This window comes from Temnothorax curvispinosus, unplaced genomic scaffold (genome assembly GCF_003070985.1).
Source record: "Temnothorax curvispinosus isolate PA1 unplaced genomic scaffold, ASM307098v1 QBEX01018473.1, whole genome shotgun sequence".
NCBI classification, from domain to species: Eukaryota; Metazoa; Arthropoda; class Insecta; order Hymenoptera; family Formicidae; genus Temnothorax; species Temnothorax curvispinosus.
Genome location: NW_020228253.1, coordinates 687569 through 713090, shown reverse-complemented (window position 1 = coordinate 713090; position 25522 = coordinate 687569). Strand labels below are relative to the sequence as shown.

Below are 25522 nucleotides of genomic sequence, written 5' to 3'. Positions count from 1 at the left end.
ACAATTTGATTAAACTGGAAATGAAGACTTTTTTACGCTCGACGCGATATTTGTAACGGCAGAAATACTTTTGAAATTAAATCGGGATGTAAATTTGTCTGTAATAGTCCGCTGATATCCTGCCGTCATCGAGCTTGATTACATATACTGAACGACGCCATCAAAGGGTCAATCTGCCCTGATTTATTTTGCGGGGCAGACGCCGCGTCTCGTTGTGATGCTGCGGTCGCGATAAAAGCAATTTAATTTAATTAAATTGGCAAGAAGAAATTTGCGCGGCGTGTTTTAGAGTCAATTGATGCTAAAGCGTGCCAGGCATTTCGTGGTCGCGCGCCGGTCCGCGTTAATGATAAAGACGAATGCGCATCGATTTTCTCCCAAATTATAGCCACTACAAACGGTGAGTTGGTAGAATCTGTACTATTTAATTAATTTACATAACTATTTCAACTAGAGAGATGTTTTCGTGATATCAAAGTATTGTAATATGCGGTATGTGATGTTTAAAGTGTGCAATTTATAGTGTTACTATTTTTCTATTTTGTAGACTGTAAATGTTACTATTTTTGTACCTGAGTAACTTAGAAAAATGATAACTTAACCTAACAAAATTTGATATTAAATTATGAAAAATTCGTCTTCTGGCGTGAAGGGGTAGGAGAAAGATATAGGAAAAGAAGAGGAAAGAGAGAGAGAGAGAGAGAGAGAGAGAGAGAGAGAGATAGGATTTGTATAAAATATATAATTTTTTAATCGACAGCTTGTTTAATCTTGATAGCTTTTTTAATCTCTCCCTGTCTAAAGTATTTACGTCATAAAAAAAATGTAACGATAAATTTATTTGCGAAGATAATTTGCAGAACCGTGTGTCCAACGTTCCTAAAAATAAACGGTCCATATTCCATTATTTATGCAGCTATTCAAGAATGTAAAGACTCGGGCCGACTCGGAGGAGCTAAAGCCTCTTGAATCCCGGGGATAACGCGGCGCAGTGCGAGCATCTCTCCGCGGCAGGTGCTGCGCAAGAACAAAAGTACCTTCCACGTATCTCTCTATAGCAACGTAGTGACGCGGAAAGGGAATCCATCGCGGAGGAGCACTCGAGCGATTTCCCGTATACGCATCGCTCCTATAAATTCCGCCGCGAAATGCAAGCGCCTTCCACGGCGAAAAGTCTCGCTCTCGCACACGTGCTCTTCGCGCGCGCTTCGCTGCTTCGTCCACGCGCTATTATCCGCGTATGGTTATGGCAGAGCGATTCCCAATTTTCCGCGCTTCATCCGCCTTTTCCTTCCAGCTCGGACATTTATGTCAACGGTCACGCATTTTGAGACTTTCTCGAACGCTGTCTTTGGCGTTTTTGTGAGATATCAGAGATGAGATATATTTTTTTATTGTTATCATCGATTTTTCTTAATTAAACGACAATTTTAATAATTTCGTAATGCTTTGGCGATATTTGATAAACAAGGTATCCGATCGCGTAATATTTCGATAGCGCATTTTCGCTCATTCGCGATTAATTAAAGTCAGAAATGCAGTATGACAATTTGACATTTTTGACAGAGTGATAGATTTAAAGGATGAAAAGAGTAATATTGAAAAATAATTGATAAATTGTGCGATGTTAATTTAATTGAGAGGAATGTAGCTGTGAACTTTTAATTAATAGTCATAATGACTGAATGGAATTTATAAAAGGAATTGTAATATTAAAAAAAATTAGAATCATATAACACTTTTTGTATTATTAGGTACTATGTTATTGATGAAGCAGCATTGGAGAGTGATGACTATGAATTGAGGATACCTAAAAATGCAATTGTTTTTTTGATTGGCGCCATTAATATTCATACGCGAAATGTAATTTGCATAAACTGTTCAATAACGGAATTTTTGTTAAATTAAGAAAATTAGTAATCACTTTGAACAGTGTAACATATTTAACATATTTAACAGGGTAACATATTCAAACTCGCATACGCGCGCGCATTGCACATGCATATATCCGGCGATATGCAAATGTACCTGTATGTTAAATTCCGCTTTGTCCTTTCGCGGCCACATTTCTTTATTTTCCTTCATTCCTCTTCTTAGAGTTCTTAGCCACAAATGGAACGGCTGTTTCATCCTGAATTTATTACAAGCCCGTGAATTTCTCTCGAGTCCCATTTTCTCTTATTTCGCCTTTATTATTATTATTAGCATCCAGCGTGGTCTGGCCCATATTTTACTATCCCCAACCTCTCTTCTATGTCTTCAGTCGTCATTTCCCTTCCCCCCTCTCTCTTTCTCACTCTTTTCTGTTTTCTACCCTTGCACCTACTTCTTTTCCTACACATTGCCTCTGGTTAATGTTCAGCTTACGATATTCCAGACTTTAATCGTCCCTCTGTCTCCTTTCACCCTGTCGTTCCTTATACAGTGATCATTAAGTACTGTGCAACACTATGAAAGTCAAAGCGAGGGTGGCGCGCGTTCGCTCTCTCTAAGTAGAGGGGTGCTTGTGAGTGATGTAGACTGTGAAAGAACGCGAGCAAACGCGAAGGGATGAAAATGAAAGAAGGTTGACGCAAAGCGAGGCTGACTAGCTGACTGCCTGTTAATTTTATTACCGTCAACTTTGCCTTTTGAACTTGTGTGTGAAGAGATACATATATTTATATAATATTAGATATATACATATGAATGATTTTCTTTAATTTTAGATAAATTTTCCAGCATTTTCGACACGACCGACTTGAGTAATAAATTGCGTGCTTTTTTTCAAGAGTTAAATTTTTTATTTTTTAAATATTTGAACATGATCTTTGTATCTTAGAATCTGTGATTCTCGTATAATTTACCAAACTTTAAAAAATCAGAAAATAACGGTATAAATCTCTTTAATCTTTGCAATAATGGACACAAAATTTTTGTATTTAAACTAAATTTCACTATCCACAGAATTAAATTACAGAAAGAAGGGATCAACGCGCGCGTCATACATGCAAAACTTGTATTTTTTTAATGTTAAATGAAGAAGGAAATACGAAGGGGCTGCAGCGGACGATGCTGCCGCTCGCGTAAGAAAGGAAGAAAGCTGAGCTTATTGAATACGCAAGGAAATATAAACATTTCGAGTGGCGCGCTAGTCGTCGGCGTCCTTTCTTAAATAAATCACGTCGGGCGTAAAAGACATTTACAGCATAAAAGACGTGGCACAAAGAGATAGGTAAACATGCGAATGGTATATAGCGAATGGAAGTGGCAATGTTGTTAGTGTGGCTTTTTCTGGAAAAAAAATGTATTCAGAAGAAATTACGTTGCTCTTTAAAATTTATGAATAAAAACACTTTAATAGAATTTTATTAATTTTATTATCGCGGGTCTTTGTAATTTGCTCTTTAGGGATAAATAAATGTTTTTTGGACATTGTATCATTATATGATAAAGTTTATGTACAGACTGCAAATTGTTTTATGTATATTAAAGTTTGCGGTAAGTTTATAATTGGAATCTCTTTTCTCTTTTTTTTTCTCTCCTCCCCTCGCTCTCTTTCCATTGATTTTAATGAGAGCAAGGACGGCTTTATAAAAATATACGATGTAAAAGGGGAAATAAAAATTAAACCGACAAGGTAGTATCGAGAAAGAAACTATTGAAAGGTGGAAAAAAGACGACGACCACGAAAATTTTTACATAGTCTCGCTGTACTAAATATTTCAGCACTATCTTATCTCTTCCATTCGTTTTGCCCATTTTCGGCGTTGTCCCGTCATGGCGAGGAAAGTTTTTAGAACCGGCACAATTTCTGGACTGAAAAGCTCAGCACCATGAGAGAAAAAAAAAGTCGCTAGAAAAGGTGGCAAAGATGCGAAAAGAAGAAAAAGAGAGAGAGAAGGGGGAAGAGAAATGCAGTTTGAAAACATCAGCCACTGGTGACGATGGCCCAAAGATGCAAAGACAGGAATCTTGGTTTGCGAGAGATCTTACAATATACTCCGCGAACGGAGAAAAGTCTCATGGTTCCGTGAATAAAAATCATCCTTGTTTGTAAACTGAAAATATTTTGCGTTTTCTCTATATAAAAGTCAGAGAGTGAAATATCACTCAAAACGAGTAAAATGCAAGTTTAACGAAAAGTGAAAATTGAACTTGTGCACTTCGAGCGATTCGCCACTCTATGAAGAAAGTAAAATTGCGCTCTATAAGTTGGAGTGAAATCTCACTCCATTTTGAGTGAGAGGGCACTCTTTTCGAGTGCAGTAGATCAGTGTCACTCTACAATTTTGAATGGAAAATTTTATTCTATTAGAATATTTATTATTTATCATTTATCAGTCATTTATTTAGAGTATTTATCATTTATTATAGCATTTATCAGTCGATCTTTAGTGAGAATTGTGATTCACTACAGTTTTAGAGTGAGATCGTATATCACTTTGATTGAGTAGCCGCTCTAAAAATTTGAGTGAAAAATTCACTTTTATTATACTTTATGAGTGCCCGAATTTACTCAAATTATAGTGACAATTTTCTTTTTTGGAGTGACTATTGCAATTACTCTAATATATTAGTGGCGCAAATGAGATTTAGAGAGTTTGCATGGCTGATAAACGTGATTTCGCTCTGAAAGGCGTTTATAATTATATTGTATTTTGGTGGAATTGTAAAAAAGATATACAAGATAGCTTACGTAAAACGTTACACATATACTTATACTTTCTTCAACATTATTAAAAATAGCGACATTCTTTCTCGGTGTTTTAAGACTTATTAGGAGCAATTCTCACAGAATCCTGGATTTTTAACTAATAATTTATTAAACCGATGGGATTTTCCTGACAGCGACGAAAGAGTATTTTCTTTCATTTTCTTAAAATAATAGAAACGTATTTTTCTTTATATAAATCAGTTTATCTTATAATACTACGTGTAAAAATATTACAGTAAAAAGGCGACTGAAAGATATTTCATTTGTGATAGATACTATTTAAAATTTTTTAGAAAATATACGATTTGCGAGAAAATTATTAAGAAATTAACGTCTTGCTAAATTCAAATTCTAATAAGTCGGAAGAACATATTTTTTAGCAAATAACACTTTTTCGGGTTACGTTATACATCAACTTTCACACAGAATAAGGAAATACGGATTTGCCGGATATTAAAAATATCTTCTGTCGGCGGGAAACACGCGCGGAAATCGACATCCGGTTTCTCGTTTTACTTTATTTTTAGAGCGTCTTGAAAGGTCGATTGATCCCCGCTACATAACTGTCAGCGCAATTTTAAATGATAAGACTAATAAACAATTCACGGTTTACTTATATATTTTTTGTGTTCCACAAAAAGATCAAAATTACACCAAATTTCACGCATTAATTAAACATGTAAATACATAAGATAAGAGTACAATGCTGCCTTTGATTTTAATTCTCGTATAATTTAAACATATTAAAAATTCTAACACTTTTACTTTTTATCGTTATAGTATGAAACGCAAATAAATTGTACTATTTCGACTCGTGATGGGTGTAGAATTTCTGATGGGTTCTCTCGCACGTACCGTATCAAAGCGGCCCTTCGCACCACTTGGATTGACCAGCTCACGCGAGAATATATTCCATTTCGCGGCCTTTATATCCACGCGCGTCATCTAATAATGCGAACGCACGGGGTAATGCCGGTTGTTGACAGAACAGGATCGACAATCAAATTCGGGATATCGACGTACCTACCCGGGATTCGTACGTCCGTCCGAGCGTAACGTGACGCCCGGGCTGGCACGAAGGGTCTCTGCGGGAATAAGGGAATAAAGTCGATCACTCGCCCGCACACACGAGGGCGGTATCCCTCGGGCGTTTCAGTGGGATCGACAGGTGGTAGCGGTCCTTCCTACACCCGTCCGCGCCGCGCCGCTCGCCGTGTGTGTGCGCCGAGAAAATACCCTTTTCACGCGAAGGTGCCATTTCGTGTACGTCGTGACAAGATCCTTTGACGTAAATCATATCGTTTTCGAAAGCGCTTTTCCGATCGCGAACAAGCATCGAAATAACGGGTATAAAATGCTGTCGGGCTGAAGGATTGTACGAACCTTTTCTCTGCTTTATGGGTTTTTTTTTAAGTCAGCGCAAACTGTGTTTTGTTGAATTAATTTTTTAATAAAATTTGATATTTGATACGCTGCAAAGATATTTTCTTAAGACAAAGTCAGCTAATTTAATAGCTAATTTTTATAGTTGTTTTGGAGACATTATATAATACTTTATAGATTTAAAAAAATAAAAAAGTTGCTTTTGTGCTAATCGAAATAGCTTGCGTGCAAATTATTTTCTGGATAGAGTGATGTTTAAATTTCAAATATTTATTTACAATCATTATATATCGAAGTGTACAGGCGTACAGGCAAGTTCTCTCAATGGTTTATAAGCAAATTTTCATTAAGAAGCTCTCCTATCAAATACGAAGATATGCTATCCTGTATTTTTCCGTATAAAAAAAAGAAGAATGCACCCTCTTGTGAATGTCGGAAATATCCAGATATTTTATTGAGCGTGTGTATCGACTCGCTGAAATATAAGCAGTGCAGTTTTTATCACGCAATTCAGGAGATCTTTTGGATGCTTTTCCGGAATATTTTTAAGAACTGAATTGTGTTTCTATATCGTTTATTTGTATGTATTTGTATAATAGCTCTTGATATCGATGATTGGGGTTTGCATAAATTCTACCGAACTAAATAGATCCAAACATGAGAGAAATTATTTTCCGATACAGCAAATATATCGAATCATATTTCTCTAATTGAGGAAGATATGATATGCATGTTGCTTTCTTTTTACTCGAATATTTCAAAGATGGAATGTACACTGTTAAATATTAAAGGATGATATTTAAACCAATACCTTGAGTAAAATAACATTTTGTTACTTTTAATTCTCAGGTGTATCAAAATTTATTATTTTAATACGAAACAGTATTACTTTAACTCCATTGGTTTAGTTAAATTAACATTCAAAGGAAATAGATGAGGCAATTAACATTGTTTTAATTTAGGAGCAGTGGCGACTTATAGGAAGGGTTAAAAATTACTCAAATTGAGTATAATTTGACAATTATATATGAATGTAACAGTGTAGAGGATATTTCTTTTATTAGCTAATTCGAAGGTGATATCAAAATATTTCTTTATAAATATTGTTTTTGTGCTTGACTAAACTAAAAGTAATATTCACTAATTATTGCGCAGTAGTTAACAATTCTAAAGCGAGATATGATGGTTCTGTTATCTGTTCTTGCGTTAAAAGACCTCAGGTCAGGTCTGAGTTTTATTTGCCCGATTTTTCACCTATACGCACATTTTTCCCTCGTTTCCCTTCGTATCGCTCATCGTTGAGTGAATTATTCGTCGGACCCGCCTTTACCAGATTAAACCTTCTCCCGGCAACGCTATACCGAAGGAGAGAACAGCTGATCCCATCAGATTTTTGCTCTCGGGCGAGTGGTTACGAGAAGCCGCCAAAGAAATCTGCTCTTTTCGCCATTGCTACAGTATAATCGTATGATTCCCGTAAGAGAAAGCTCCGCAAAATCCTTTAGATGCGACAATGTATCAAGGCTTCCTCTCGTCAAAGCTGAGGATTCTTGGATCTTTCTCTCTGTAATGCTCCCTTAGGCTATAGATTGCTCTTTTCAACGGATTATATAAGCTTATCAGGGAACACCGCACTTAGCAATTTCGCGCGTTTTAGAACCTCATTCATTTGATCGATATCGAACTGCAACTGAGGTAAATGCGGTTCCACGAATATCGCTAATTTGTAGAGTAGCTATTATTGTTTTCTTCTCGACTATTTTTTACAATAAAAAGAATTTATTATAATTTTATTATAGTTTATATTTTTATATGTAGGCGCGAGTTTTTTTGCCCTTTTTTACTATGTACACAAAAATAAAAAAAAGTGCCAAATCAAACTTTATATTATATGTATATTCAAATTAATGTGTCATTGTTTCGTATAGGTATATATGCAACAATTTGTAATCTTCTTAAGAATTTCAACTTTTTTTCTGGGTTGAATTATATAAAATGACTTTATTCAAGCAAGTTTTCTTCGTTTAACGCAAGGTAATCTCATTTCAAGGTTTTCACGTTGAACCTAAAGATATTTTCAAATCAAGAATATCCCTCTCTTCTCTGTAGAGTACATGCGAAAAACGCAATTAAGATGAAATCTACGAAAGCGATTTAAAAATTACAAAACGAAGTAAAAATTACAAAAATTGTATGCTTCTCCAATCGTGGATATGCGTGCTATGCGATATGCTGGATAAATTATAGTGTAAGGCGTGACATGCTAGGTGTTAGCGGGTCGTGTGTGCGAAAGAGAGCTATGTAACACGCTGTACAAAAGGAAGTAGAAAGGAAAAGAGGTGAAAAGGATTGTGACAAATTGCCGATACTTGTACCGGCAGTATCACACGCCGGTTAAAGCAAAATATCGCTCACTATTGATAGTCCGATAGATCGGATGAATGGTACTTAAGTGTATCAGTTTGATTCTTGCTTATAAGAACTTATATCTGTAAATTATCTTTTCTCTTATTACATATTATAACATTATATACGTGTATTTGAAATAATAACAACATTGCAGGATATTTTTAATATTATTACTCTAAATTGATATGTCTGATACGTTTATGTGTGATTTTGTAGAAAATTAGTGGACATTTTTTAGTAAAAATTTAACAATGATAGGTGAATGATTTGATCAGATTTATATTATTAGATCAAAAATTCATGAATATATTTGTCACATTACATTGGAATATATATCGAATAATGCACGGATTTTATAATACATGTATCAGATTAAAATATATTTTTGCAGAATTGATTTATCCAATACGCTTACTTTTGCATGACTCACCGAATCGTATAATTTCGATTTTATACAAAATGTATACTGCTGCCAATCGTTCGGCCGATAGCACGCGCGACATTTTTTCTCAACTTTCATGTCGCGCGCATTTCCTGCAACCTCGTTATCGACAGGATATCATGTTCCCGAGATATGCGATTTATGGAAAAGTGACGGTGTTGGATTTAGGACGGAGATCGTACAGACTATCAATCGAGGCGATTTGTTGAACTGCAATTTAAGAAATTGCGAAAATATATTCTGAGGTTAAGATATACACGATATTTCCTACAATATGAATTATTTATAAAGAATATAATACTAAATATTACTATAAAAATTTTAAGATAAGATATTTTAAGCCTTTTTCTATTTTATATCTTCGAAAGATTAACATGGAAAAGCTTTCGCTAAGCAGAGCTAAAGGGGGACTCGTTTCTCGCAAACTCTGCTTATCGCGCGAGGGGAAACGAAAAGCAAATTACGAAGACTTTCAGCCTAATGTCTTTTTTCTCGGATGGCTTGCGGTGGTTCTGTCAGGATTTGAGACTCAAAAATCTGTCGGAAAATTTGCCCTACGTAGGGAACGTTTCGCTATATGGGGGATCCTTTGAGAGAAATTCCTAAAGGCTTTACGGTCGTGGAGAAAGAAATGGATTCTCGCCTCGTAAGGGTTCGCAAGGATCCGAATCCTGTTGCCAATCGCAACAGGAGAATTCGAAACGAGTATGGGTCCCAGGACGAATAGCTAGACACGCTCTTCGCGATATCGTTCGCTCTTTTATCTGTTGGCGAGCCACAAGGTTTCAGTTCACGGAGATATAGATTTTGTCGGCGAAACAAGACCGCGAGTAAAGTAAAAGTACAATAAAACCAATGTCTTTGTAATAAAATTAGTAATAAAACTATACAAATAAAATATTTTATTATAAAATATAAAATTATATATATATATATATATTAATAATATTTCTTGAACGCACATTTTCCTTCTCAAACGAAAAAAATTCTTTTATCAGGCAATAGCTTATCAAGCAAAAATCAATTAAATAATTAATGTTTTTACTAAAATAATTTCTACTAATTGTGGATATTTATTATTTCTATTTTGTTTTATCGGTTAGTTGATTCTTCCACGGAACTTTTGCAAATTTTAAGATTCTATTTTTTTTTTTCGTTGGAGAAGGAAAATGCTTACGCATACCCTAAGGCTGGTCCCCAGGGTTATGCCGAACTTATTCACCGGCTAAAAATTTTTCCCGGCCCCCAACCCCATAAGTATCAATCCCATAATAAAAGTTTAAAACTCAAGCATCTGGAATGTGTTGTTCAAACGGAAAAGTTAAGTTGCCGCTTTTAAATCAGCCACCCGACACACTTTTTATGTTTATGTCAGGAATTACGTCAGAATGAAAACATTTCCTACAAAACATTCGGTCAATTATTTACCGAAAAATTGAAAAAATTTCGGATACCGGTTCCCAAAAAAATCGGTAACAAAAAACTATACACTCTATAACACTCCCCAAAAAATTTTACCCCTATTTTATACTTTTATCGGTCAATTATTTCCCTAAAAATTGGAAAAATTTCTGATACCGGTTTCCCAAAAGATTGGTAACGAAAAATTATACATTTTATGACACTCCCCGGGAAATTTTACCCCTGATTCATATACAATTCTTTAAAATTCGATCAATTATTTCCCAAAAAATTGGAAAAATTTCGGATACCGGTTCCCAAAAAGATCGGTAACGAAAAACTATACACTCTATAACACTCCCCAAAAAATTTTATCCCTATTTTATACTTTTATCGGTCAATTATTTCCCTAAAAATTGGAAAAATTTCTGATACCGGTTTTCCAAAAGATTGGTAACCAAAAATTATACACTTTATGACACTCCCCGGGAAATTCTACCCCTGATTCATATACAATTCTTTAAAATTCGGTCGAATAGTTTAAGAGTGCATAAAGAACATACATACATACATACATACAGACATTCTATTTTATATAGATAGATTAATAATATTTCTTGAACGCGTGTGGATGCTTTGAAGTATTACGCATTTCTTTTATTTCTATATCTTTAAAATAAAATATGTATATATACTTTATTTTAATGAGGAACTTGGAGAATTCACAATTATATGTGTATTAAGTAGATTAACGATAAACGATAAACTTTGGTTCACATTGTGCCATGCAGTGCAAATGTTTGAATTGTCTATTAACGCTTCTTCAATAGGCCGTGACGTATGAAGATCGAAATACGACCTTGGGATCGAGCCATGATCGATTTGTGCCGTGTACGGGCGCACGATAGCCGTCTTCCGGTTTATTAGTTTCCTATCTGGCCGCAACAAGGACGACGCTATAGGCATCCTTCCTGGGGTGCAGGGGCCAGCTTTCGGGGGACGAGATGGGCTATTGATATGCGGTACGCGTGGCCGCCATCGAAACGCTTTTTCCAGACGCAGGAAACGGGAGAACGCGATTCAACGGGCGCGATTATGGTCGATTGATTCGCAACGCTGCACTGGCCATTCAGCGTAACGGCTCGCATTCGACGACGAAATGCAAGCAGAATGTGCCGATGGAGGCCGCGCAATAATAGATCCTCGCGGACCAATGGGTTTTTGTTCGAACTTCGATTTCTTATAGCTGAAAGCTATGAGCCGCTTATTCAACCAACAAAAGATTGCTCGAGGAAGAATATATATAAAAATGGAATTTGATTAACTCGATCCAGTCTCTCTTTAAGTATGTTTCATTTACATAATGTATTTTACTTAATTATTTTTCAATTAGTATGTGTATCATAACAATGGATTACGCGAGGTATTCTGCAACTGATGTACAATCAGGAAGGTAGTGATTCTGGATAAAGAAACTATACAAACGTACAGTTTAATACGATGAAATCCCATATTTAAATATGGTATTTATAATCCCAAGATTAAAGAATTCACTAGATTAATTGTGTTTACAGATTTATTTATGAATATATTTAAATAACGTTAGTATACGTATGGATTTTTCATTGTTTTTAGAATCTATATTTTATTTTGCTTTTACTTGATTTATTTTGTTTGTTACACATGTAAATTTACATTTTATTCAACACGTTTGCAAGTTGCCATTTCATGCTTATAGGAATCATATAAATGTGAAATGTCCAAGTTTATTCTAAACGCAACTAGACGAATCTGTAGTAGCTGTTACAATACCGTTAAACAAACCTATACGTGAAAGCTCAATCAAAGCTTATACCGATCTTCTCGTCACATCATTCCGCGATACACTGCTCCGCTCGCGCGCCGACTCGCAAGCATAGTATACAATGCCATTCAATTCCGGTCGTGAATTCTCTTTTGTCAAAGGCGCGCACCCTCGCGATTAACAGCTCGCTGGCGAAATGAAAATTAGCGGCCTTTGCTCAAATTAACGATGACAGGCAAGACTTGATTAATTCCGATGCGCCACTTCCTCGGCGCGATGAATGCACGGCGGATTAAGAGCTGCAAGGCCTGGGAGAGGACACAATTTCGACGCGCAGCAGTTATGGCGTGGGATTTGAAGCGGTCGAAGGCCGAACGGGGGGACGCAGGGGGTAGGAGGGGGTGGGAAGGGGTGGAGAAAGGGGTAACAGGGGCGAGGGAGGGAGAGGGGGGTGGATATATCCGTAGAGTTATGGCTGGTATGAAACCCATAGCAAATGATGCAGGAATACGTGACTGGCAAGCGAAGCGTTGCGCTCTGCGTCGAGTCCGGCGGCGTCCCGATGCCTGCCTGCCTGGCCTGCCTGCCTGGCCGGCTCGATGTAGCTGCAATCAGCAACGTGCACCGTCCAGAGCACCGAAATAAATTCAATAGAAATACGTTGCGCGTCGGCATATGGCAGCGCTAGGTCGCAGCAGCGAGTACGTGCGCGCATGAAAAGTTGGACACGGCAGCTTGATCTTCGGCCGTGGACACGGTCCTCCACATTTCCCCCCGGTTAACCCTTTCAGCGCGAAATTAATTCAGCGGGATATCCCCGCCGAAATTGGCCCCGTATAATTCATCTAATTAATGAACCAGAAACGGAAATGCAATTTTAACTGGCTGTAAAATTGCAATTAATTCTTCCTCCCGCGCGAAGATATTCTAGTAGAATAATTCGACCTATGATATATCTTCTCGTCGTATAATTCCCATAAAACTGAAGTCAAGCGCAAGAGAGCAACGGCGCTAACATTGAGAGCGCTAACGCTGATGAACGCTGATATATTCAATCAAGGGGATTGGCGTGATCTGCGGGAAATGTCATTTGAGAGATCGAAAGGGAGTAAATACAGCTGGCTGCCGCGCGCGCATATATGGCAAACATATTGGATCTTGGATCATCGTGGAATACGATACATCAGAATTCCACTCCCGTCTCGCCGTCGCCGCTGTCGCCCACGTGACGTTCTCCATTAAATTTCGCGTAATAGGACCGACAAGATGTCGACTAACCGGCGCGGAGAGACCCCCGCAATTTGAAAGGTCGATACTCGATTTCCGCGACACGACTTTCGTTTCAGAGACCCGCGCGTCTCTCTTGGAAAGAAAGTTAGCTTTTCCTAGCCGAATTCTCGCAGGCTCTCGAAACGCGCGAGCGCTTCAGCTCATAAGCGAGTAATATAGAGCACATCAAAAATAAATTGCTTCTTCTCGTTTTAAAGTTTTTTTTGTTTTCCGGAAAACTCGCGAGCCTCTCTTCGATAATGGACTCATTCGCGAATCTGCAGTTGTTTTTTTTCTGAAGGGGATCCTGCAGTGACTGGCGAACTTCCTCGATGTCGATAATGTCAACCTTTCTAATTTTGTTTTCTCTATATCTGTCTTTGTCTAACGAAATTACATCTGTCCTTTTTTCGATTGCTCGCTATCTTACGCAAGATCCGGCAACTACTGTTGCTGCTCTTCTTGTCATCCTGCATCCGTATTTACATTACTAAAATAATTATTAGATGGATCTTTTTTTGTACGCATTGAATCTTACTTCTACTTACACGATATTATTCCTACATGTTTTCCCAAGGGTGAATGATAAACATTATGTACGTATAAACTGTAGAATTTTTGTTTTAAGCAAATATTGTCGTCAGGTGACAGCTGTGTATGTGCCCCAATAAGTAATATTTTTAATTTTTTGGTGCTTTTGATATAAAATCGCGTTTTCCATCCTAGATTTTTGTGCGGACTTTAATTCTAGACTAAAAACTTGCAATTTTTAAAGCCAATTAAAAGATCCATTGATTAACGATAATGTCGGTAAATCATACGGCTGCAGGAAAAGTATGCAAGGACAAATGTTTTTTTTGTGAAAAGAATATTTTTTATTGATTTAAAAGTTTAGGATAAAATTTAGGATTACTAATTATTATTAAAACCATTATTAAACTTTAATTACTAACTATCTGTAGTGTATATAATAAATTTTCACGTTGTATTTTGATTTAAAAAAATATTTGTTGAGCTAAAAGTATGACTGGAAGCGGTTTATTGCTACGAAAATATCAAATCTATAATGCAATGCTAATTGCTCTTGCTTGTGTTTTTTATAATATGTATATTAATGCTCAGATTATAGAGTGAGGGGGAAAAAAAATAAAAGTTTAATAAACGTAACTAAAATGGACAGATCTGTTATGTAGAAGCTCTCACATCAAGTGAGAGCTTAGGACAGAATTGTGAGATAAAACGTAAACATTTATATTTTCACCTGATCCAGAGTTGGCGAGACACTCTCTCTGACGGCGTGTTTTCTCGTTGCAGTGAAGTACCTGCGGGAAGTGACGCCGTACTTCAGGAAGGCTTCGATCATCCAGGAAGTGGGCTGGGAACTTCAGCGCGGTTTCCTGAGCGCGACGCCGCCGCCGCCGAAGTCACCACCGCGGGCGGATACTCGTTATCTGCCATTACAACTCTGCAGACTCACCAGAGCGCATCCCTCTTCCGATCCCGGTAAGTCTTAACACCGAAAAGTCGATGCGTGGTTCGAGTATAGCTCACGTCTGCCGTGTAAAGATTAACCCCGCGCTGGTTGTGCGCGGTTGGATCTGCGAGATCCCGGGGTATTTCCCAATTTGTTGTAATGTTAACCGAAAGAGGATTATCACACGGTGGTGAACACAACCTATCTTTCATTTAGCGAAAATCAATTTCGAATCCGTTCGAATTTATGACCTTTGCTCGAATTAGACCATTATATGATAATTGCTACACTGCTAAATATTAAAGGATAAAATTTAAACTACTAACCTTGAGTTAAATAACATTTTGCTATTTTTAACCAGTATAACAGTTTAACAGTATTATTTTAATTCCATTGGTTTAGTTAAGTTGACATTGTTTTAGTTAAATTAACGACATATTTTGAGTAAAAGTAGTGGCGATTTATAGGAATGATTAAAAATGACTCACGACCTAATTAATGACAATACTTTTACTACTGTCTAATTTGTCATACCTGAAATATTGGCTTTATGATTTGTGAACTCTTTAATCGGCTCTTATTAAAAAAGCATTACAACCTTGATATTTTTATCTTGCGATTTCTATTTTAAAATGCTTTTGAAAATCTACTTGAGATAAATTTGTTAACGCGACACCTTCAACTGCATTTGAACAACAACGTTGAAAATCAACGAATCTTCTTTCAACGAAAAGAAGTAAATAAATTAAGGGTTTGTTAACTGAGTAACTATAATTACTTTATTAGAGTCCTCTTTTCTAAAAGGAATACTGAAGCGATTAAGGCGAGAGCCCGCGCCGATTACTTGAAATTTAATCTAAAACTCGGAAAACGTGAACGTTTTCCGAGAGGAAAATAAACGTGAGGGAGGGACTGGCGGGGAAAACGCAAACGGATTGCGCGTTCGATCGTCTTGATTAACGAAGTAGCGCAATCTAGATCGCGGTTGAAGAGTTTAGGAGAATCGGGAAAGATCTCGTTTACCTATTTGCCAAGCGACGGTGGTAAATGGCCTCGCGGCGGGGATAAAAGTCCGGTCCTTCTATCGGAGACAGTCCGCCTCTCCCTCGCCGTCGTCGTCTACGGGGTAGTGATAAACTAGGGATGAGTTAGCACGAAGGGAATATCTCTCCCCCTTGGGCCCGTAGTGAGTTAATGAAAGGCGAATGGCTCCTTAATTCTGTAAAGCTTCTCCGTTCCTCTCTTCTCCGTTTACTCTCTGAGCGCGCCGTCTCCGTTCAGGGCCGGCTTGTGCAAATTTTCACCTCTTGAGGATTGTTAGCGGTGGCCCATATGTGGCGTGCAGCGGTTGCGTTTTATTTGAGCGGTTTAGCTAAATGCCTCTATTATTTCAGTACTATTGTTGTTCACTTTGCCGTAATTCTATTTCGATTATTGTTTTTATTTTATTGTAATAAATTGTGAAATTTAAGAAGTTTAAAGTAATCAAGGGATGTGCAAGTCTGAAAAATGGTAATGGAAAATTATAGTATATCTCAATATATAACGTATATACATAATTATACATAATACTTTGTTAAATAAATAAATATATTTATTTAACAAGTATATTTTAAATAAAAATTGTTTTAATAATACTGAAAATCTGTTCTGAGAGTATTATACGAGTATCACATAAAAAACATTCTTGAGGTTAAAGGGTTAAATCCGACCCTGGGACTTTTCTGGACTGAAAGAAAAACCGCGAGAGGGAGAATAGCTGCGCTATTAAGAGGAGATGGCAGAAGGGAAGAGACAAGCGCGCGGCGGTTGGCGCCGAAAGGGGTGATGACAGACGGGATGGACAGTAAGGGGGTGGCTGCGAGCTAAGAAACGCAATCAGGGACGTGCCGTATCTCTTGCCGGCATCTCGCTAAGCCATGTCATGGAGTAACGTTTACTGATACTTCCGCATGCTGATATTTCTTAAATCAATCCAGTGGTGCATTTGCATTGCGGTAGGTATAAAAAAATTGAGCGCCAATCATAAGATTATTAACTCTGCTACGATATAGACGAGAAATTGCAACGAAAAGTAATTTTAAATCTGAAGAAGATACGGCGTTATTGTCATTAGATCGACGATAGAGACACCCTGTGTGTGTTAGATTAGATCGATCAGGCCTCTCAATAATTTTCGGTCGTTGGATGCTTGTAACGATCTCGCGGACAGTGAATGTGCAGCCGGGCGAACATTCTGGTCCACGGGTGAATTTTACAGCCGATGCAGTAAATTTTATGTCGTTGCCGCGACGATGATTGCATTCATATTGCCTCGATCGATAAACGTGAATGATAACAGGAGCGATAAATTGGACATGCACGTTGCATGCGCAAACCGCCGTAATCCTTTTGCGTTAAAGCGCAGGTAAAAATCTCGATTGCCGAAAAATGAGATTTGCGGTATTAGGAGAAACAATTGTAGCAAATCGCTGTAAAGGATATTGAATATATTTTTGGTATTCGTAATATATGTACCTAATTATATTTCCTAAAAAATTCCAAGTAAATTCTGGATTGCGTCTGCACCTGAATAGCACATATCCGGCTTTGAACTTGGATCCGCCACTTTTTGGATCTGCATTTGTATTTATATTCAAGTGTATCGTATTGCTGATTATGACGTTTGAGATAACGGCAGCGAGAGATGACGCCAGACGCCGTGATGGAATGCTACGTGCAAATGAGCATCCTATGTAGCGCAGTGCATCGCATCGCCCGCGGCAAAAGGAGAACAAAAGCGTAGTATGTCAGAGGAGGGCGTAAAAAAAAATAGAGAAAGACGCGGTTTTGCCCGCGCGTTGAATGCGCGTGTTTACACGATGCCCGCGACCGCGAGCATCATTTTGCGGTTGAAAACGTTCAGTTACACTCGTCGCGTGGCTGAAAACAAACAGTCGGGCCTGTATTCGTCGCCATTTCGAAAGCGTCCCCGCTCGAAGCTTTTCTAGATCATGAATTGCAAAAGCCGGTGTTCTACTAGCGGCTGTCAGAGCGCGCAGCTATACGTAAATCGCTGAGATGAAAATGCGCACGATGTTTTTTGCATTTGAACTCGGTTAAATGGGCTGAAATGGGGACTTTGGCAGAATGGGACAATCTATGTTGTATGAATGCTAACGGTATTCACGCTGATTTCTTTTTATTTCAATAATGCGTTACAGAAACTTCTGCGGTAAACTTTATTAAAGACTTTTGTACTATTTAAATAAACCTAACATTATTTTCCTGATTTTTTACTGATTTTATATTTTGTATGTTTTGTTCTACGTCGTATATGTATATAATTATATAATGTTCATAATTTATATATATTCTAGTAAAGCTTTTCTTTCACCTGCTGGTTGATTCATCTTACCTTTTGATACACCCTGTATTATACGTGAGTTACAGGCATAATATAATTAGGTACATATAATCTGTGATGTATTAAATCAAAGCATATAATTTGTTCAAATCTGAGTGTGCTTCTTGATTACGTAATCTGGATGTACTTCTCAATGTTAATTAATTAACAATCAACGCTCTTTGATCATTTACCCGTGTGAAGTGTCCTCCTAAGCATGTGCGGTAGCATATCAGACGGAATTGACGTTCGCGACGCAAAGTCAAGTAATCAAGCTTACCTGCCGTTTCGAGGCAACCTTTCGAGATCTTGCTGAGTTTCCGCTCTTCAGGCATGAAGGATTCTAGAGCCGAAGAAGACGGCTGCTTTGCAAGCTCGCGCAAGGTAACCGCAAGCGGTGCGAAAAGCATCTCCTGTGGGAACCTGTATATATACTCTCCCATGAGGATTTCTCGAAGGAATCGTTTTCAGAACAACCCTCTAGGGATGAGCGAGAACAGTAATACCGTGATTGCGCAGATATTAATTCGTTCAAGTTCGCCGAAATCCACGAGCAATCACATTTCAGTGGATTTTGGATACAAGTATCCTTAAGTGCATAAGGAAATTAGAACTTCATGATTGGAAAATTATAATATAAAATGTAATAGATTGAAATAAAAATGAAATTTGTTGATATTTTTTTAAATAAATTACTAAAGTTCCATTAGGAAAAACATCTAATTTTTTTTACGAAAAAATCTATTAGTATTATCTTATTTTTATTTGAGAGTTTAAATTCAAAGAATTGGGATCCCAAATTATCTCTAATTTTCTAAAACATTAATTCCTTTCAAATTAATTACAATAATCCGCGTAAAACTCCCGTAATTTTAGAAACTTCCCATTTGTTTATTCCGATATTTGTGCGATAGTTACAAAAATGGTCATTAAAATAGCCAAGAATTGTAATCAGGCGTAAATCAATAGCTCATTATCTCGGAGAGGATCGCAAATCGCTCCTTGACGACAAAAGGAGAGAGATGCCATAGAGAAAGACGAGTAAAGGTTCCAGTATCCCTGATGATTCTCGCCCACCCGCGCCTCATTAATCAGACGGACGGCATATAGGGTGCAATTATCCGGCGGTAATTAACTTCGCAAACTGCAACGCCCGCGAAGTCCGGGAAGGTGGTGGGCGCACACGTGTTAGGGGATGCCTCGTGCGGCGCTATAGCGGAGGCGGTCGGATAGTCTGGATGGAAGGTTCTTCGTGGGTTCCAGCCTGATGGAGCTGTTCTGGAATTATACACGGGGGTTAGGTCCTGAAAACCGGCCGGCAGCCAGCTTTTGCCCCGGAAACTAATTTAACTCTCGCATCCTCCACTCTACGCTTTCCCTCCCTCCCCTCTACTCCCTAGCCCTCTCCATCTCACTGCTCTTTCACCTTCCGTTTCTGATTTCGACTTGTGCGATCGTCCGAGTCTGAATGTGATACACATCGGCGCGCGGTGATCAATTTCTGCGTTCTGCTGCGGGAATGACATTCGGGTTCTCAAACTCAAGGAAAACGGAAAGTCAGAATGACGTGAATTTGACGTCGTACTGACCAAACTTACGTCATTTTTCAAGTTGACATTATTTTGACTTGTCAAAATGTAGGTACGGTAAGAACTAATTCTCACCGTTAAGGAGTCCTCCATTCCCAAATAGAACAGAAATGTCAAAATGATGTGAATTTGACGTTATATTGACATAAAATGAACGTTAAACGGGCATTATTTTGACTTTTCTGTTCTACTTGGGAATGGAGGATTCTCTTGGGAGTTAGTTGTACATACATATATAATTGAGAATATTATCTATCATATTAGAAATCAGAGATTTACTACCAATCTGCAATACGCAAGTAAAATTATAAGGGATGAGAGATATAAGGAGAGATATGTAAATAATCGTAACAACGTGGTACAGCATTTAAATTTTTAATCTTGTCTTTAATCCATTCTCTTTTTCATTAATCCTTTTGAGAAACGCACACAATATTGCGTTTACACTCGCAGCGTTCTATTGAAAGTTTGCCACGTTGGTTCGTTATATTGATAATCGGATAAGCGCGAAGATAAAACAAATTTCATGCTCAACAAGATCGAGCAAGCTGTAAGTTTATCGGAAGAACAAGGAAATTAAAAGATCATCCACGGCAAACATTTTCCAACGTCTCGTTTTTTCTTTTCAATTTCTAGAAGCGATATCTGTGAAATAGTGACGAATATTCGTGAATTTGAAAAAACACATTGAAAATGCAACTAATCGAGTTGGTTATCGTTCGCGGAAGATTTCGTAATAATATCATTGGGAGATAAGTGACAGGAAAATGGAATAATACGCTTATATAGAAATAGAAGGTGATTATAAATATATGAATCTCATACACTTTAATTTTGCCTCGGCTTTGATTTCTTAACAGTTTACCATTATATTGCATTGACAATTAGCGCTTTTGATCGCGATACTTTCTCGACGAGAGCAACTATCTATCAAAGACATTGGTGCAACAAGAAATGAACCAGGGGCCTACCGTGGAAATCACAGAGATGGACACGGGGGGAAAAAAAAGTTGAGAGATGCAAAAAGGGCGAGGCTATAGGTAACGAGCAATTGCAGGGGGGCTGTTATCAGTAACAAGCGGAATTGCATTGTGCGCCGAAAAGCCCTCCGGCAAAGGTCTCATTACTATCGTCATGCGAATCCCAAGCGATACAAACGACTACCTCTACCACCCGTTTGTCCCGCTTGCCGTGTATATACGTGAGTGCAGCCGCACAGAGGCGTGCACACGGCGGTGGACACACGCGTGCGTGTAGTGTATCGTGTAAGTACGAGTATTATCGCGTTGTGTATACACGTCGTCGCTGTAAGGGCTCCATTATACTCTGATATCGTTACGCGTACCGTGCCGGGACGGTTTGTATAAGTGATGGCCCTACGATAATGCCGTAACATTAACGGCGAGGATTTTGTTACGGCGATCGTCTCTGCGGATCGAGTGTACAATGAACGGGTTAATTATTAAGGATCGAGGGCGCGGAAACACAAAGGGTTTCGGACGCATGCTGATTTCTCCGTTACAATGACGCAACAGTTTAGCATTTAGAGATCTGAAGAGCTAAACATTTCAAAGTCGGTAGCGCCAGATTTTTGTTGACGTAATGGAAATTCATGGATTTTACGTCGCTTTCGAATTAATGATGCGGCTTAAAAAGTATTACCAATGCGGCAGGATTTTAGTAAGATTCGATATAGGTATTTTTCCGAAATTGGCGTAGCTCTCAGAGATCAAACTTTTAAGAGTATTAATAAATAATCTTAAATATTTATATGAGAATACGTTTTTTTTTAATTATATATAATTGCAAGTGATTACGATAAAGATATTTTAATTGTACTTACTTGAATAATATTTTATTGAATCGTTTTGCGTTATTTTTCAAATTTATGGGAACATTATTTGCTGCACGATCGGTTGAAATCCATTAAAATAAAATTGGTGCCTTGAATGAATAAAATGAATGTGAAATATAATATATAAAATAAACGAGATTTCATTTGCGGAATTGTAATACCAGATTCAATTATTGTCCAGTTAGTAATTATTTTTCAAATATAATTTAGAGAAGCTTGACCCATGGAATTCTTTTTTTTTTACGCAGAATCTCTTCAATTTTTTTTATTTTTTAAATTCCTTTTTATTTCTCTTAATTCCTCCCACTTTTATGCACTTTAACATCCAATTCTTTAAAGTAGGTCGGATTTATCGAATGCAATTCCCGGCCCTTCAAATCTTTAATCATTCGGCTTTATCGGATAAAATTTTACTCGGCAAATATCAGATTATAAGTGTGCAGCTCGTCGTCGTTTTTGTTTGTAGCAATTTCAAATCCGATTACCGTGATGGTGCTCGTTATCAGAGAATTCCTCCGTGGATCGTGCCGGGTCCAGCTTCTTTCGGTGTCTTCCGGTAAGTCGCGTTTACATAGTTTGACTCTCTCGCGTAGTCAGCTAAACACCTCGCCGTCACGCTGAAGGTTCGTTACACCGACTACATAAATCAACGCAACATAATAAACTCGAGATGACGGCTTAGTCATGTATAATAATGTGCTTCAACCAACAAGAGAGAGAGAGAGAGAGAGAGGAGCGAGAGGAAGTGGGCATTGTTTGAGACTGAATATAATTATATAAACATATTTTTCAATTTTATGAAAGAGAGACTGCACGTTAAATATTGAATTCTAACTCGTCTAACAATAGGAGAATATTTTAATGTGAAAAAATAATATTGATTATATAATATAAATTCTTTTAAAGCAAAAAACATATTTAAATATTTTTAATATAAAACTAATAAGACACATAATTTTATATCGCGGTAACTGAAAAAATTAGGCAAAAAGTCGTAGATAAATTATTAAAATACTCTAATGTAGTATTCATTAAACATTATCCAATTATACATACATGATAGAAATTAAAATAAAATAATATTCTAGTTTATCATAGCTTATATACGATTTTTTACGCATATTCAAACTTTTACTTACAATTTGATCACAGAGCATACAAAAAATTTGAAATAAACTTTTTTACTGCTATTTTGAATAGTTCGGATTCGAATCATAGAAATTGGAATTCGAATAGTTTGCACATCTCTAAGTATAAATGTTATGAGCACGAATATATATATTGTGCTATAATGATGTGACAAGAAGATTAACGTTTATTTCGAATTACAGTGACTATGAGTAACGACAGTAATGGCGGTAAAATAAAATTGTAATAAAATTACTTTAATAAAAATACGGATACGAAAAGTAACTTTGTAGACGCTGACAATGTTGCAGCGTCAATGCGTCGACGAATTCACTTGGTGACAGAAGTAAAAGCCGTAGGAACTACATAGGTGTCGACGGCGACCATTAAGGCGCAGACCTGATGGCGTATAGGTATATACCTGCTCCACGAGCGCGCCTCTCAAAGCGCGACAGACGCGAAGCGGTTACGACGTTGGCACTATTCGCGTCGCGAATTATTAATTTACGCGATACGGCCTCTCGCGCAATTCTCGTTTTGCGACGAGATTCCGTGTTCAGTGTGTTAAAGCGTATCACACACCGGTGCACGCATCGGAGATTGAAGCTGCATCGCAATTGCGTATCGAGGATTGAAATTCCACCGAGGAAGATAAAGTTGCTAAATTTCGGGGACCCAGTTTGCGTTTTCAATTCACAATTGATCGTGCCATCTCGATCTCAGTTTTCAATGCGCGCTATATATATCAACAATCTTTTTTTTACGGTATTTTATAGTTGTTTATCACAATTAATATAGAGAAGTGTGGAAGTGTAATCTATACGTTTTGTAATCGTTTCGACTGATTGCATCCTCCCTCTTTCTCTTTTTATATCGAGATTATTTGTATTGTTTATGTAAAAATATAAAAGCATACAGGCGAATACATCACGTACCGTGCGAATGAAATATGTATATTCGTTTGTATTTCACCGCTAATGCGTGTACTCTGTACGCGTATTCTGTACATATACATGTAATGTAATATAACGCGCATCCACAGAACATTGTGTGTACGGAGCAACGGTCATACACTGTTTTGTAGAAAATAAAAGATCGCGACATTATTTTTTCATTTCTCTCTTCTATCTTTTGCCGTACTGCAGCCGTTTCAGATTTTACTCATAACTAAACAATGTTTATTACTCTGCAGTCAGCTTTGTTACGTTGGAAGTTGGCCGTAACGTTACGTGAGCAATCAATTTGAGGCTGCGAGTTATATTTTTTAAATTTTGCATTATACTCCCGTGAAAGATAAAAGAGCGGACACGTTTAACTCGATCGTTTCTGTCCACTCCTCGAAAACATTTCTTCCGCGATTCCTTATTCCGTTTGGTTTTCCCATCGACAGATAGACAATTACTGAAAGAAGTTCGGGCAGGAGGCGGAAAAGAGGATAATAAAACTCGGGAGTACGCTCCGTCGTCATCTCCTTTTTCGGAGATATCCTGTTTCGTCAACAGCGCAAATTTCGATATACCGTAAAATTCCTATCGAGGGAGGACGATTGGCCTGATATCTAAAAATAAAGAATAAAGGCGGAGAGAAGCGACGAGATAAGCTCGCGCGAGGAAAGAAAATGGGAACTCAATAAGAAACTTCTCAATTGCTACATCATCAATTTCCAGAAACGGCCGTCGAAAATAATTAGAACGTCGTCGTCGTCGCCCCCGTGGAATTCGCGCGCGTCAATCATCGTTTCGCGATAGAAATTAATTTCATATTCGGGGCGAGATGGTAATATTGCGTAATTGAAATATTCATGTAGTGCTGGGCAGATAAAAAAGCAGCATAGACTCATCTCTGTTGAATCGCATAAAAGTATTTTCTATATATATATATATTCTCGTGATTCTCTCTCCAATTTTTTCATCTCTAATAATTATTCTTTTATTTTTATTACTTCTACAATGTTCAATTAGTCGCGCACGCTTAATTTCAATACGAAAAGATATTTTTTGATGACATATAATGAAATAGGCTGTGCGCAAAATAAATAACTGTTACGTTACATTCATCATTACAGTATAAGAATTATAATGTATCTCTTTATCGCCTTATCGCATCTGAAATACGTTAATAGGATTGTTATTCTTGAAATTTGATATTTCGATGTATCTGTCCGTAATCGGTTTATCGCACATGCATATTGCAGATGATAATCTCCTTTCGCGTTGTTTCAATATTGATCGTTGAACAAATCTCAACGCTCAATTACTAATAAAATTTGGTTACAGTAGCTATACAAAGCGTATTTAAATTGCCGCACTGTTAGACGCGCTCTATGATTTCCGGACCTGAATAAATTAGTTAAGATCCCATAGGTGCCGCAAACGTTGAGATTCTATTGGTCCGCGTCCAACAATTCCACAAATCGTGCATTTTATTTAGCATAACAAATTACGCCGCATAAATTTTCCCACGCAATACGCCGCAACGGTGAATCTGCTCGTGTTGGCGATGTGATTACTTAAAATTGCTGCAGTCTATTTAAGTGTATTTTACTTTAGAATAATTTTACTAATATTTTGCATTAAGAAATTTCTTGCATGCATGCAACCAATTTTTGTTCTTAATTCAAATATTAATAAATTCCCTGAGAATTCTTGTTCATAATATCATGCAGAAAAATATTTCGTGAAAAGTTT

The 25522-nt window shown here is 37.4% G+C and overlaps 1 protein-coding gene across 1 annotated transcript in view; it reads left to right on the top strand.

Moving 5' to 3' along the window:
- Nucleotides 1-25522, top strand: part of LOC112468444 (beta-1-syntrophin) — a 214253-nt gene that overhangs the window by 107336 nt on the left and 81395 nt on the right. The window contains exon 3 of the mRNA XM_025037627.1: nt 14719-14907. Within this exon, the coding sequence (XP_024893395.1) occupies nt 14719-14907 (189 nt within the window). The remainder of the gene's footprint in view (nt 1-14718; nt 14908-25522) is intronic.